This window comes from Rhinoraja longicauda, chromosome 9 (genome assembly GCF_053455715.1).
Source record: "Rhinoraja longicauda isolate Sanriku21f chromosome 9, sRhiLon1.1, whole genome shotgun sequence".
NCBI classification, from domain to species: domain Eukaryota; kingdom Metazoa; phylum Chordata; class Chondrichthyes; order Rajiformes; family Arhynchobatidae; genus Rhinoraja; species Rhinoraja longicauda.
The window spans coordinates 29857510-29873114 of NC_135961.1; the positions used below are offsets into that span (position 1 = coordinate 29857510).

The window sequence follows — 15605 nt, forward strand, 5'->3', positions numbered from 1 at the left end:
TCCTAGCTGCCAGTGTGTTGCTGGTTCTCCTGCACTCCTTTCATCCACTATCTGTTCATTAGGTCACACATTCTCTTCGGGTCCTCTGCTTTCAGGTGTCCACAGAGCTGCACAATAGAAGAATCTACTTGTAAACTGGTAGGATCTCTCTCTGCTTTGGAATGTTTGTGCGCACCATTTACACAACTCTGTTGAAACTTGTTTCAAGGGAGTGTGATCACCAGCATTCAGTGTTCTCTTTGACTTTTGCAGGATTGTGATATCATCCAATAAGTGAGTGAAGAATGAAAAAAAAAATTATGAATTGGTTGCAGAAAACCTCTTGGTTCCCTTGGTGCTTCCATTTTAGGATCACATTTTCTGAGCTCAACGGTCAGCATCAAGTGTGAGGTGTTCCAACAACTGCCACTCTTTCTCTTCTTTTGTAAATTCATTTTCAGCTTTGCCTTTTCTGGTTCTTTCCTCCTTGTGGATTTGACAATGTGGTGGTCCTGTCAGTGGCGTCTGTTGTGGTGGTCCCATCAGTCCCATCTGTGCCTGTCCCATCTGCTGTTGCCCTATGTATCCCATCTGCTGCAGAGTCTGCAACACACATGAATTCATTGTGAATATTTCATACAAAAATATAAATTTTAAGGTCAAATATTAAAGTCAAATGTCCCCAAAATTCCACACAAATTACTTAAAATATTTACCGGCTGGGAGAAGTTATGGGCCATCATCATGGCAGCGACGGTGTAGTTGAACCACACGTTCTCTGGAATCTTGAGCAGCTCATTCTTTAAGAATCCCAGGAAGGTGTCAACAGCCCTCTCATGTGGTATCTGGGGCTGTGTCATGGCCTGCCTGAACTCCCTGGCCTATGTTGCATGAGCTGCAACATAAATAAGTATGATACAGGTAAGTAAATTTGGAATAAAAAAGAAGTTGGATGGATCGATGAGAAGAGAAATCTGCCAAAAATGTCCCCAAAAGTACTTGCCTCTCTCTCCTCAACCTCAATTGCTGTTGTGGTGGAGCCTGCAGTGGAGCTGGCAGTGGTCCTGCTCCTCTTGCTGTGCTGCTGACTGGTGGAGGGAGTGGATTCAAAGGTTCCCTCAAGTGGATCAAACACCTCTTCACTCGACATACTGGGCAGTGGCTTCTTGTCAAACTCGAAGAAAATAAATGTGTTTCACAAACTTTCAAGACCATCGGGACATGGCAAGCAAGATGACAATCAAAATATCAATTTCACAATAACTGTTTTGTAATAATTACCTTAGTGTTCCGTCTACTCTCAACTCATACTATATGTGAATTGATAAAGGCCCATTTGTCGATGATCCACTGCTGTCTCTGGGTCAATTTTTTGCCACCAGACCCTTTGTTCGCACTCTGAGACAGCTTGCCATATCTTGTTCTCTGGCTTTTGAACCACATACAGAGTTGGGCATCTGTAAAAAATAAATAAATAAAGACCAGTGTGAATTGCCTGCCCGCAAGAGAATGGAAGAGCTACTGTTAGAAACTTGCTAGTTTTTACAGACTGTACATGTTACCAAATATGAAAAAAATACACAGAAAAAAAATAACCCCCAAATATACAAAATGCAACAGGTAGGCAAAATGTACAGGCAAACTTGCTGGCGGCTTATGGCACTATTATGGCGCATAGTATAAAAAATAAAGTGGATGAGCTTGAGGCTCAGTTAGTCATGGGCAAGTATGATGTTGTAGGGATCACTGAGACATGGCTACAAGAGGACCAGGGATGGGAACTGAATATTCAGGGGTACACAACGTATAGAAAAGACAGACAGGTGGGCAGAGGGGGTGGGGTTGCTCTGCTGGTAAGGAATTATATTCATTCCCTTGCAAGGGGTGACATAGAATCAGGAGATGTTGAATCAGTATGGATAGAAATGAGGAATTGTAAGGGTAAAAAGACCCTAATGGGAATTATCTATAGGCCCCCAAACAGTAGCCTCGTCATAGGGTGCAAGTTGAATCAGGAGATAAAATTGGCGTGTCACAAATGTAATGCTACGGTGGTTATGGGAGATTTCAACATGCAGGTAGACTGGGAAAATCAGGCTGGAAATGGACCCCAGGAAAGAGAGTTTGTAGAGTGCCTTCGAGATGGATTCTTAGAACAGCTTGTACTGGAGCCTACCAGGGAGAAGGCAATTCTGGATTTAGTGTTGTGTAATGATCCTGATCTGATAAGGGGACTAGAGGTAAAAGAGCCATTAGGAGGCAGTGATCACAACATGATAAGTTTTACTCTGCAAATGGAAAGGCAGAAGGGAAAATCGGAAGTGTCAGTATTACAGTATAGCAAAGGGGATTACAGAGGCATGAGGCAGGAGCAGGCCAAAATTGACTGGAAGGAGGCCCTAGCAGGGAAGACGGTAGAACAGCAATGGCAGGTATTCCTGGGAATAATGCAGAGGTTGCAGGATCAATTTATCCCAAAGAGGCGGAAAGACTCTAAGGGGAGTAAGAGACACCTGTGGCTGACAAGGGAAGTCAAGGACAGCATAAAAATTAAGGAGAGGAAGTATAACATAGCAAAGAAGAGTGGGAAGACAGAGGATTGGGACTCTTTTAAAGAGCAACAAAAGTTAACTAAAAAGGCAATACGGGGAGAAAAGATGAGGTACGAGGGTAAACTAGCCAATAATATAAAGGAGGATAGCAAAAGTTTTTTTAGGTACATGAAGAGGAAAAAAATAGTCAAGGCAAATGTGGGTCCCTTGAAGACAGAAGCTGGGGAATTTATTATGGGGAACAAAGAAATGGCAGACGAGTTAAACCGTTACTTTGGATCTGTCTTCACTGAGGAAGATACACACAATCTCCCAAATGTTCTAGGGGCCAGAGAACCCAGGGTGATGGAAGAACTGAAGGAAATCCACATTAGGCAGGATATGGTTTTGGGTAGACTGATGGGACTGAAGGCTGATAAATCCCCAGGGCCTGATGGTCTGCATCCCAGAGTACTTAAGGAGGTGGCTCTAGAAATAGTGGAAGCATTGGAGATCATTTTTCAATGTTCTATAGATTCAGGATCAGTTCCTGTGGATTGGAGGGTAGCTAATGTTATCCCACTTTTTAAGAAAGGAGGGAGAGAGAAAACGGGTAATTATAGACCAGTTAGTCTGACATCAGTGGTGGGGAAGATGCTGGAGTCAATTATAAAAGACGAAATTGCTGAGCATTTGGATAGCAGTAACAGGATCATTCCGAGTCAGCATGGATTTACGAAGGGGAAATCATGCTTGACAAATCTACTGGAATTTTTTGAGGATGTAACTAGGAAAATTGACAGGGGAGAGTCGGTGGATGTGGTGTACCTCGACTTTCAGAAAGCCTTCGACAAGGTCCCACATAGGAGATTAGTGGGCAAAATTAGAGCACATGGTATTGGGGGTAGGGTACTGACATGGATAGAAAATTGGTTGACAGACAGAAAGCAAAGAGTGGGGATAAATGGGTCCCTTTCGGAATGGCAGGCAGTGACCAGTGGGGTACTGCAAGGTTCGGTGCTGGGACCCCAGCTATTTACGATATACATTAATGACTTAGATGAAGGGATTAAAAGTACCATTAGCAAATTTGCAGATGATACTAAGTTGGGGGGTAGTGTGAATTGTGAGGAAGATGCAATAAGGCTGCAGGGTGACTTGGACAGGTTGTGTGAGTGGGCGGATACATGGCAGATGCAGTTTAATGTAGATAAGTGTGAGGTTATTCACTTTGGAAGTAAGAATAGAAAGGCAGATTATTATCTGAATGGTGTCAAGTTAGGAAGAGGGGATGTTCAACGAGATCTGGGTGTCCTAGTGCATCAGTCACTGAAAGGAAGCATGCAGGTACAGCAGGCAGTGAAGAAAGCCAATGGAATGTTGGCCTTCATAACAAGAGGAGTTGAGTATAGGAGCAAAGAGGTCCTTCTAGAGTTGTACCGGGTCCTGGTGAGACCGCACCTGGAGTACTGTGTGCAGTTTTGGTCTCCAAATTTGAGGAAGGATATTCTTGCTATTGAGGGCGTGCAGCGTAGGTTCACTAGGTTAATTCCCGGAATGGCGGGACTGTCGTATGTTGAAAGGCTGGAGCAATTAGGCTTGTATACACTGGAATTTAGAAGGATGTAAGGGGTTTCTGCGCCGACCTTTCGCCCGACCTAAGGTCCCCGTGCCTTCCTCTGATCCCTTGACCAGGCCGTGCACACTGGTTCCCCGTGAGTGGTTCGACCCACTCACCCCTTACGGTTCTAGACACTGGACTTAGATACAGGAGCTCTTATAGTGCAGAAAAATTCCACCAGACCAGATTTGAAAACCAGGGTTTAAATGAAAAGGCTTTTATTCAGCACTTGGGACTATTGTCCTTGAATATTTATACATTGCTATATGACATACCTATTAAACACGTACCGAATCACACGAATACTTATAACTATGAATCATTAAACACACACAGTTCCACAGGACATATACCCGAATACCTTTTACTTATGAATTCTTAAACACACAGTTCCACAAGACATATACACGAATACCCTTTACTTATGAATTCTTAAACACACAGTTCTACAAGACATATACACGACTGTAAGATGGGAAACGTTCGACGCATCGCAACATTGACCAACACATATTTCAATACACACCCAACGTTTATTAACAACCACCCTCCCCTCTACACTAAACTATGTCCAGGATATGCAGGATTTGGAGTACATGCTCACCATGGGGCTATTACGGGGGTTACTGGCTGTTCGTTTTGCAGTATTTCTTCTCGAGTTGCGTGCCTGTTCCTCTCTCTTGCATCCGTTCTTCTTGCCTGTCGTTTCTTCCTCCTGCATTCGTTTGACTTCCTTCTGACTCTCTTCTTGACTTCAGTTGACTTAACTTCCAGTATTTCTTCTTCCAGTATTTCTTCTTGAGTTTAAAACCCAAAAGTCGTGGCCAGTTATACTATTCTGACCCGTCCTATCTCCTGCCAGATCTTGGAATCTCTTTGTTTAAAAAGATATGTATGAGTTTTCTCTCTGATCTGCGCTTATGTCCGGGGATACCGGGGATGGCCAGACGGTGTATTTCGTTGCAAGGTGATGGGTTTAACTGGTTTCCCATCACCTACCAGGTAGTTTTCTATGGGCTATTGTGCCCCCTTAACGAGATTAACTGTGTAGGTTGGCTTGGGTCATTGTGAGTATGCTGATGTCAGTGCCCCAGTGTCTGGACTTCGACCTGGTTTCGCAAGCTTCTGCATGGCCAATACCCATCCATTGTTCTGGCCGTGGCTTTGCAGAAACCTAGAGACTGGGTTGTAAGGTTTTTGCTTTTGTGGCTGGTCCCTTGGAAAAAACCGACCGCAGCCTTTCTCCGCTATCAGCCCCAGTCTCCCGTTTAAAATGTCCAAACTGCAGCTCTTTGGTTTTGTGTTGCTTTCAGAATGAGGGAAAACTTCTCAAATCTTACAAGGATGAGGGGGAATCTTATTGAAACATATAAGATAATTAGGGGATTGGACACATTAGAGGCAGGAAACATGTTCCCAATGTTGGGGGAGTCCAGAACAAGGGGCCACAGTTTAAGAATAAGGGGTAGGCCATTTAGAGCGGAGATGAGGAAGAACTTTTTCAGTCAGAGAGTGGTGAAGGTGTGGAATTCTCTGCCTCAGAGGGCAGTGGAGGCCAGTTCGTTGGATGCTTTCAAGAGAGAGTTGGATAGAGCTCTTAAGGATAGCGGAGTGAGGGGGTATGGGGAGAAGGCAGGAACGGGGTACTGATTGAGAGTGATCAGCCATGATCGCATTGAATGGCGGTGCTGGCTCGAAGGGCTGAATGGCCTACTCCTGCACCTATTGTCTATTGTCTATTGTCTATTATCTGTCCACAATTTAATGTCGTGGCAAACAAGATGACAAAACAAATTTTTGTTTTCATTATATTTATTCTGGATAAGAAGTCAGTAGCCACACAACATGAAGTTGGTACTCACAGATGCAGTCAGGGAACTCCTTGGCCTTGGTGTCAAATAGTTTGTTCTTCCTGTCCTTGTTCCTGTACTGTTGGTGGTACTTGTCATACAACTATGGATATGACTGATACCACTCGACCAGCTCTCCTTCTTGTTCATTGCTGAACTCGTAAGGAGCTACCTTGGGTCTCCTGACAATTGAGGCATCAGTGTCCTGAGCATTATCTGATGCTGACTCTGCGCCTGTGCTGCCCTAGCAGCTGCGGCCTACCTGCAGTCCGTCTGTCTTTGTGTTTTTATGTTGTTTTTTTGTCTTAATTGTACTGTAAATTTGATGTAGTTTTTTTTGGGTTGTGTACTATGGGGGGGGAGTGGCGGGAACTGTTTCCGGGTCGTGTCTCCGTTCCCACTGCGGCCTACCATCGGCCAAACCCCTGGAGCTGGCGGCCTCCACCTGGGACTCGCCTGTGGAGGCTCCGGCCGCGTGGACGTCGGAAGCCCGCACCCTGGGTGGGGGCCGACATCGGGAGCTCCGGCAGCGGCAGCGTCTTCGCCCGCCCCAAATCGCGGGGCTTGGGTCGGCCTGCCGCAGACCTTTCACCGTCCGGTGCGGCCTGAAATAGGTCGCGGGATTTTCTCCGCCCGGCGGGGGCTTCAATGTCGGGAACCACGACCGCCCCGACAAGCAGCGGCAGCGTCTTCGCCCGCCTTGAGTCGCGGAGCTTGGATTGGCTCGTTGCGGACCTTTCACCATCTAGCGCGGCCTGGAACGTGGCAAATTCAACAGCCTGACCGCGGGAGAAGACGGCAGGGGAAGAGAAAAGACATTCTGGCCTTCCATCACCGTGAGGAGATGACTGGAGGAGACTCACTGTGATGGATGTTTCTTTTTGTTTGATTGTGTGTGTTATTGCTTATTTTTATTGCTCTTATTGTTGGACTGTGTGTAATCTTTCATTTCACTGCACATTTATGTGTATGTGTCAAATAAACTTGACTTGACTTGGGTCAGCAGCAGCAGCAGTACCTGTAGTCTTGGCAGGGAAGCCAGTCTGGGCTGGGGTAGTGGTGGGGACAAGGGCCACCTCCCTGGTCTCCTCCTGGGCCTCCTCCTCCTGGTTCCCCTCAGTCTCCACTTGCCTGGTGGGTGAGTATGGGGGTTGGACCCTGCCCTTGGGTTGCCCCGTCCTTCTCCTTGGAGCCATGTTGCATTACTCGATGTCCAATATCCACAACATAAAACGCACAATGTCCATGCACTATAGTCGCATGATCACGGGCGATTCCCACGGAGGTGCCACTGACGTAGCCTGGCGTTGCTAGTCGCGTCAACTGTCACCGATGGTAGCCAGGTCTCGTAGGTTGTCGCCGGTATGGTCGTAGCTTGTCGTCGGTATGGTCGTACATTGTCGTAGAATGTCGCTGATATAGGCGTACATGGACTTCATTCATCAGCATCGCGACTGGCTGTTGTAGCTTGACTTCTGTGGACTTGGGTTTTCCCAATGCCTGTCGCAACTTGACTTCTCTTGACGCTGGTACCTGTCGCCGGTTGACTTAGGTAGTCGCCAATAGAATTCACCGAAGTCAGCACCGGCGACAACCTACGTCACGTGGTGACAACCTATGACAGCAACTACGTCAGGAGATGTCAAGCTACGTTCATTGGCGTCAAACCCACTGTCGCCGAAAAAATTACAACATTCTGAAACTCCAGCTGCGACCAGAAAGACGCTTCGACTCTTTGGGCGACTGAGGAGACTACTCACGACCATACAGGCGACACCCCCATGATGACGGTGCACCCCGGCTCCACCTTCCAGGGTGACGATAGGATGAGTTGTGACCACAGGGTGAGTTGTGTAGGAAAATAACTGCAGATACTGGTACAAATCGAAGGTATCGCAAAATGCTGGAGTAACTCAGCAGGTCAGGCAGCATCTAGGAGAGAAGGAATGGGTTTTTTATTCACAAAATGCTGGAGTAACTCAGCAGGTCAGGCAGCATCTCGGGAGTGAAGGAACGGGTGACGTTTTGGGTCGAGACCCTTCTTCAGACTGATGTCAGGGGGGCGGGACAAAGGAAGGATATAGGTGGAGACAGGAAGATAGAGGGAGATCTGGGAAGGAGGAGGGAAAGGAGGGACAGAGGAACTATCTAAAGTTGGAGAAGTCGATGTTCATACCACTGGGCAGCAAACTGCCCAGGCGAAATATGAGGTGCTGTTCCTCCAATTTCCGGTGGGCCTCACTATGGCATTGGAGGAGGCCCATGACGGAAAGGTCAGACCGGGAATGGGAGGGGGAGTTGAAGTGCTCGGCCATCAGGAGATCAGTTTGGTCAATGCGGACCGAGCGCAGGTGTTCAGCGAAGCGATCGCCGAGCCTGCGCTTGGTTTCGCCGATGTAAATAAGTTGACATCTAGAGCAGCGGATGCAATAGATGAGTTTGGAGGAGGTGCAGGTGAACCTTTGTCTCACCCGGAAAGACTGTTTAGGTCCTTGGATGGAGTTGAGGGGGGAGGTAAAGGGACAGGTGGTGCATCTCGTGCGGTTGCAGGGGAAAGTGCCTGGGGTTGGGGTGGTTTGGATAGGAAGGGACGAGTGGACCAGGGAGTTATGGAGGGAACGGTCTCTGCGGAACGCAGTGAGGGGAGGGGATGGGAAGATATGGCCAGTGGTGGGGTCCCGTTGTAGGTGACGGAAATGTTGGTGGATGATTTGTTGGATCCGCTGGCTGGTGGGGTGGAAGGTGAGAACGAGGGGGATTCTGTCCATGTTGCGAGTGGGGTAGGGGGAGCAAGAGCGGAGCTGCGGGATGTAGAAGAGACCCTAGTCTCTATAATGGAGGAGGGAAAGCCCCGTTTCCTGAAGAACGAGGACATCTCTGAAGCCCTAGTGTGAAACACCTCATCCCGGGCGCATATGCGGCGTAGACGGAGGAATTGGGAGATGGGGATAGACTTTTTGCAGGGGACCGGGTGGGAAGAAGTGTAGTCCAGATAGCTGTGCGAGTCAGTGGGTTTATAGTAAATGTCCGTCACTAGTCTGTCTCCTGTGATGGCGATGGTGAGGGAGGGAGATGTCGGAGATAGTCCAGGTATATTTAAGGGCAGGATGGAAATTGGAGGTGAAGTGTATGAAGTCAGTGAGTTCTGCATGGGTACAAGAGGTAGCACCAATGCAGTCGTCGATGTAGCGGAGGTAGAGTTCGGGGATGGGGCCGGTGTACGTCCGGAACAGGGATTGTTCGACGTACCCGACAAAGAGGCAGGCGTAGCTAGGGCCCATGCGAGTGCCCATAGCTACGCCTCTGGTTTGGAGGAAGTGGGAGGAGTCAAAGGAGAAGTTGTTGAGGCTAAGAACCAGCTCTGCTAGGCGGAGGAGAGTGTTAGTAGATGGGGATTGGCTGGTTCTACGGTCGAGGAAGAAACGGAGGGCTTCGAGACCATCCTTGTGGGGGATGGAAGTGTAGAGTGACTGGACATCCATGGTAAAGATGAGGGAGTGCGGGCCTGGAAACCGGAGGTTATCGAGGAGATGGAGAGCGTGTGAGGTGTCATGGACGTAGGTGGGGAGGGATTTAACCAGGGGGGGATAGGATGGAGTCGAGGTAGGTGGAGATAAGTTCGGTGGGACATGAGTTCGGTGGGGAATGGGTGACGTTTCAGGTCGAGACCCTTCTTCAGACGTGGGTGAGTGCTGGACTCCGCCCCCATAGTGACGACACGACATAGGCCCTGCCTCCAGGGGAGGGGAAGATTGAACCCTGGCCCCACCTCCTGGTGGACGGCAGGATCTAGACCCCGCCCCCACGATGACGCCTGTACCTGAGGCCCCGCCCACAGGGTGGCGGCGGGACCGAGTTCCGCCCCCGAGGGGGAGGGGCGGTCGGACACAGCGCATCTCCATGATGCCGAGGTCCCGCCCCCCGCTGGATCTCCCGCGCTGCGGCCGCTGACCCGCTCGCGCTCTGTGACCGCGCAGCAAAGCCGCGAGAAGATGGCGGTGCAGCCGCGCGATCGGCTAGGCGGTGCGGACGGCGGACAGGATGGCGGCGCCTTCGTGGCCTTTTACAGATCCATGCCCGAGCAGCCTGCCACCACGTTCCGCGTCTTCGACCGCAACGACTATTACACGGTGCACGGGAAGGACGCACTGTTCGCCGCCAAAGAAGTCTTCAAAACCAACGGTGTCATCAAGAACCTGGGCTCAGGTGAGACCGTGGGCAGGGTCCAGGGACGAAGTCGGGGCCGCTGCCCGGCTGGGAGCAGTGTTTATGGGGCTGCATTTCATTCATTGCAACCCGGTGGAGATTCCAGCCGGCTGAATTGGCGGGTTCGAACATGACCTGGAATCAATCACTGCCGTTTGTTGCTTCACCTGCAGAGATGCACATACACAAGTTGCTTTATATATTTGTAGCCCCTATTATTGAGGCAAACATTTTCAATCTGCTGTCATTGCCATCTGCATCGTGACTTAACCTTATACACACGCTGCTCAATCGGGAATCCGTTTCTAAAATCCGCCTCTTCCTGTTTATTGGAGGCACGAGGAGCCGTGTCTTGAGCAAAGTGCTGGAGTTACTCAGCGGGTCAGGCAACATCTGTTTCGGGAATGGACAGGCATCGTTTCGGATCGAGATCCTTCAGCACAGAAATAAACATGCGGGTCATAAGTATTCAGTGTCAATCCTATTCCCCAACCTCGACCTTAGAAATGTCTTAGACAATAGGTACAGGAGGAGGCCATTCGGCCCTTCGAGCCAGCACCACCATTCATAATAATAATAATAATAATATTCATTTATTGTCATTGCAACGAGTACAACGAAATTAAAAAAACAGCCAATCCTGACGGTGCGTACAAACATATATGCAATAATGCAAAAACAAATAAATACATAAATACAATTAAATTAAGTACAAGATTTTTTAACGGTGTTGCCTAGTGCACAGGTAGTGTTCAGTTCTCGTATGGCCCTGGGGTAAAAACTGTTCTTAAGTCTGTTTGTTCGGGATTTGATTGACCTGAAACGTCGACCAGAGGGCAGATGAACAAACAGACGGTGGCCGGGGTGGGATGGATCTTTTATTATTTTGCCTGCTCTACTGAGGCAGCGCAGGCTGAACAGGTGCTCCAGGGAGGGCAGTGAGCAGCCGATGATTTTCTGGGCCGTCGTGATGACCCTCTGAAGGGCCTTCCTGTCCTTTTCTGAGCAGCTGGCATACCATGTGGTTATACAGTATGCCAGCACACTCTCGATGGAGCAGCGATAGAAGGACAACATGAGCTTCTCCTGCAGGTTGGTTTTCCTGAGGATCCTCAGGAAGTGGAGTCTCTGCTGTGCCTTCTTTACTGTGGTGATGGTGTTGGTAGACCAGGTGAGATCCTCTGCGATGTGCGTACCCAGGAACCTGAAAGCTGGTACCCTTTCCACGCAGACCCCATTGATGTAGAGTGGGTCGTAATCTCCACTGGTTTTTCTAAAGTCAATTATAAGTTCCTTTGTTTTGGAGGAGTTCAGGACCAGATTGTTCACTGAACACCATGCTGCCAGCCTTTGGATTTCATCCCTATAGGCTGTCTCATCTCCTTCTGAGATAAGTCCAACCACAGTCGTGTCATCCGCGAACTTGATGATGGTGTTGGTGGGATGGGTGGGGGCGCAGTCGTGAGTGTAGAGGGAGTAAAGGATGGGGCTCAACACACAGCCCTGTGGTGAGCCGGTGCTCAGTGTAATGGTGGAGGAGAGGTGAGGGCCTATTTTGACTGTCTGGGGGCGGTTGGTCAGGAAGTCCTTGATCCATTTGCAGATGGTTAGGGAAAATCCAAGGTCGGAAAGTTTGGTGACCAGTCTGCTCGGGATGACCGTGTTAAAGGCAGAGCTGAAGTCGAGAAAGAGCATCCTCACATAGCTCCCCTGGTGTTCAAGGTGGGTCAGTGCAGTGTGAAGAGCAGTGTCGATGGCATCCCCTGTAGACCTATTTGCTCTGTAGGCAAACTGGTATGGGTCGAAGGTGGGTGGGAGGCTGGCTTTGATGTGCTGCAGGACCAGTCTCTCGAAGCACTTTGTGATGACCGGTGTGAGTGCTACCGGACGGTAGTCGTTAAGACCGCTGATGACAGGCTTTTTCGGCAGTGGGATGATTATGGCGGACTTCAGGCAGGGAGGGATGGTGGATTTTAAAAGGGACAGGTTGAAGATTTTTGTGAAGACCTCAGATAATTGGTCTGCACATTCCCTCAGCACTCTGCCCGTCACACCATCGGGGCCTGCAGCTTTCCTGGGATTCACTGCTCTGAGCACTCGCTTAACGTCATACTCCTGCACAGTGAAGGTGTTGCTCTCAGGTGCTGGAGAGGGTGTAATGTCTGCCACTGTAGCTTTCACCTCGAAACGAGCAAAGAAACAGTTAAGTTCCTCAGCCAACGAGGCGTCGCCGTCGGCAGTCGTGCGGTTGCTGGTCTTGTAATTGGTGATGTGCTGGATGCCTTGCCATACCCGCCGTGGGTCATTGTTGGAAAAGTGGTCCTCAATCTTCCTCTTGTAGGACGCTTTGGCATCCTTGATGCCTCTCTTCAGGTTGGTTCTAGCAGCACTGTATAGAGCTCTGTCACTAGACCTGAAGGCGGTGTTACGGTCCTTGAGGAGAGACCTGACATCCTTTGTCATCCAGGGTTTTTGATTGGGGTACAACCGGATGCGTTTGTCGACGGTGACATTGTCAACGCAGTTTTTGATGTAGCAAAGTACAGTTGATGTGTACTCCTCCAAGTCCTGATCCTCAAAAATATCCCAGTTGGTCCTTTCGAAGCAATCCTGCAGCTGCGAGGAAGCTCCTTCAGGCCATGTCTTCACAGTCTTTATGGTGACTGGAGCTTTCCTCCTGAGTGGGGTGTATGCTGGGGTTAGGAATATGGACAGGTGATCTGACTGCCCCAGGTGTGGTAGTGGTGCTGACCTGAACCCCTTCTTAATATTTGAGTAAACCTTGTCTAGTGTGTTTTTCCCCCTGGTAGCACATCTTATGTGTTGTTCAAGTTTCGGGAGAACTGACTTTAGGTCTGCATGGTTGAAGTCCCCGGCTATGATGTGGGCTGCTTCTGGATATGTGCTCTGTTGTGAGTTTATTGCACCTAGCAGGTAGCCTAAAGCTGTGCTAGCGTTAGCATTCGGTGGGATGTAGACTGCTGTTACTATAACCCCTGTAAATTCGCGAGGAAGGTAAAAAGGCCTGCATTTAACTGTTAGGGACTCCAGATCAGGAGAACAGTGGCTATCTATGGTTTGGATATTAGTGCACCAGCTGTTGTGCACATAAATGCATAACCCCCCCCCCTTGCTCTTACCGGAGTCGATGTTTCTGTCCCAACGAAACGCTGTGCGCCCGGCTAGCTCAATGGCTCCGTCTGGGATAAGTGGATGAAGCCATGTCTCTGTTACTAAGAGAATGCAACAGTCCTCCACGAGTTTGTTTGCTGATATCTGTAGTTTAAGTTCGTCCATTTTGTTGATGATGGATCTGGCGTTGGTGAGGAACATGCTAGGTAGCGGTGGTTTGTGTGGCTGTCTCTTTAGCTTGGCAAGTATACCGGACCGGCATCCTCGCTTTTGCTTCCTGTTTCTCCTCCGTCTGCGACGCCTGTTCGCGCCGACAACTATCCACGGAGCGCCCGGTGTCCTGGCAATCTCTTCCGGTATATTTCGCGGGTGTGGAAATTCGCGCACAAGGTCCCGATTGCACTGGAATCCGATGATCAGAAGGTCCTTTCGGTTGTAGGTAGGATTTGCCTGATTTTCCTGGTTTGAATGACTAAATTTGACTAACAGACATAACACAGATAACACACATAAAACGCACCGAAAGGGAGAGCTGTGAGCCGCTGCGTCCGTGCGCGCCGCCATCATGGCTGATCATTCTCAATCAGTACCCCGTTCCTGCCTTCTCCCCATACCCCCCGCTATCCCTGAGAGCTCTATCTAACTCTCTTGAATGCATTCAGAGAATTGGCGTCCACTGCTTTCTGAGGCAGAGAATTCCACAGATTCACAACTCTCTGACTGAAAAAGTTTTTCCCTCATCGCCTGTAGCCTTTTCTTGCATTGCGTTTCAATCTCATGTAAATATGTCTCCACATGTCGCCACCACCCTTTCAGCGATTTCCCTCTTAAGTACAATAACCATCTCGGTGACAAAATTACTCTTCCAGTTTTCACCCCCCCCCCAAAAAAAAATCAGTCTGATGAAGGGACATGCCCCAAAGCATCACCTATCCATGTCCTCCAGAGATGCTGCCTAACCTGCTCAATTACTCCAGCATAGACACAAAGTGCTGGAGTAACGCAGCTGGACAGGCAGCATTTCTGGAGAGAAGGAATGGGTGATGTTTTGGGTTGAGACCCTTTTCTCTGCCAGAACTGCTACTTGGGTTGAAAACAAAGTGTGAAATGAATAAATCAGATTGGTCATTATCACTCCTTCATTTTGCAGGAAGCAATAAGCTGGAAAGTGTGGTGCTGAGCAAAATGAACTTTGAATCTGTGGTCAGGGATCTTCTGTTAGTCCGGCAATACCGTGTGGAGGTTTATAGAAACAAAGCTGCTGGTAAATGCTCAAAGGAGAATGATTGGCACTTGGCCTGTAAGGTGAGTGTTGGTGATCAATATACACATACTCAGCTCCAAGTCAGGCTGGAGTTTTTAATGCATAATGTTAAAAAACAGGGTTGGCGTGAGAAAGAAATATTCAATACATACGTTAAAAACAATGCATTGGACAGAGCTGTTGGAGGTGTCCAAAGAAAGATTTATTAATGTGTTGAGTGAAGTTCAAACAGTACCACGAAAACAATTGTGGAATAACGTTGATGAAAATAATATTGATGGTTATGGCTGATTCCATCTGATTAGAGCTTCTCTAATTTCAGAAGGTGTCAATGGGAGAATACAAAATTGGAAATGTATGAGAGGGGCATATCATTTTAGTCTTGTGGGTAAATAGCACATTTTTCAAGAAAGGATACACTGGAGGTGCAAAGAGATTGATTATATGCAGGATAGATATCTTGAATGTATCAAATTCTCTTTTGATGCACACTTGTCGTGAAAACATTAAGCACATCTATTCCCATTGAAATTATTGTTGACTGAACAGACAGAGGAATAATTGCAATTTACTTGTAATTTGAAAATATCTAGAATTGTCTGCTTGGTAAAAATCCAAATTTTCTCTCTCTCCCTCTCCAGGCTTCTCCAGGTAACCTCACACAGTTTGAAGAGATTCTTTTTGGCACCAATGATATGTCTACGGCAGCTGGTATAGTTGGCGTTAGACTGGGCACTGCAGATGGGCAGAGGTTAGTTGGTGTTGGCTACGTCGAATCCACACTCCGGAAGCTTGGTGTGTGCGAGTTCCCGGACAATGATCAGTTTTCTAATCTGGAAGCCCTGCTGGTGCAGATTGGGCCCAAGGAATGTGTGCTTTCAGGTGGCGAGACTCCAGGAGATGGCACAAAACTCAGACAGGTGAATCTCTGGCTTTATACCTTTTGTATTTCGTGAGTAGATGAACACATTGTTAATTTTAATTGCAATTCAGACTCAATAAAGATGGTCTGGATTAGTCAG

General features: G+C 48.4%; 2 protein-coding genes across 3 annotated transcripts in view; one reads left to right on the plus strand and one right to left on the minus strand.

Moving 5' to 3' along the window:
* Positions 1 to 237: 237 nt before the first annotated feature.
* On the minus strand, positions 238 to 839 carry LOC144597050 (uncharacterized). Its single transcript, XM_078405964.1, has 2 exons — positions 696 to 839; positions 238 to 582 (listed from the first exon to the last, which is right to left on the minus strand). Exons 1-2 carry the CDS (start codon positions 837 to 839, stop codon positions 367 to 369), a joined length of 360 nt encoding a protein of 119 aa, XP_078262090.1. The 3' UTR covers positions 238 to 366.
* A 9033-nt stretch (positions 840 to 9872) lies between these two features.
* Positions 9873 to 15605, plus strand: part of msh2 (mutS homolog 2 (E. coli)) — a 39590-nt gene continuing 33857 nt past the window's right edge. The window contains exons 1-3 of one of the 2 annotated variants that reach the window (XM_078405018.1): positions 9873 to 10187; positions 14470 to 14624; positions 15225 to 15503. In XM_078405018.1, the coding sequence (XP_078261144.1) occupies positions 9974 to 10187; positions 14470 to 14624; positions 15225 to 15503 (648 nt within the window). In that variant the 5' untranslated portion in view covers positions 9873 to 9973. The remainder of the gene's footprint in view (positions 10188 to 14469; positions 14625 to 15224; positions 15504 to 15605) is intronic. The other variant, XM_078405019.1, reaches the window with a different exon arrangement.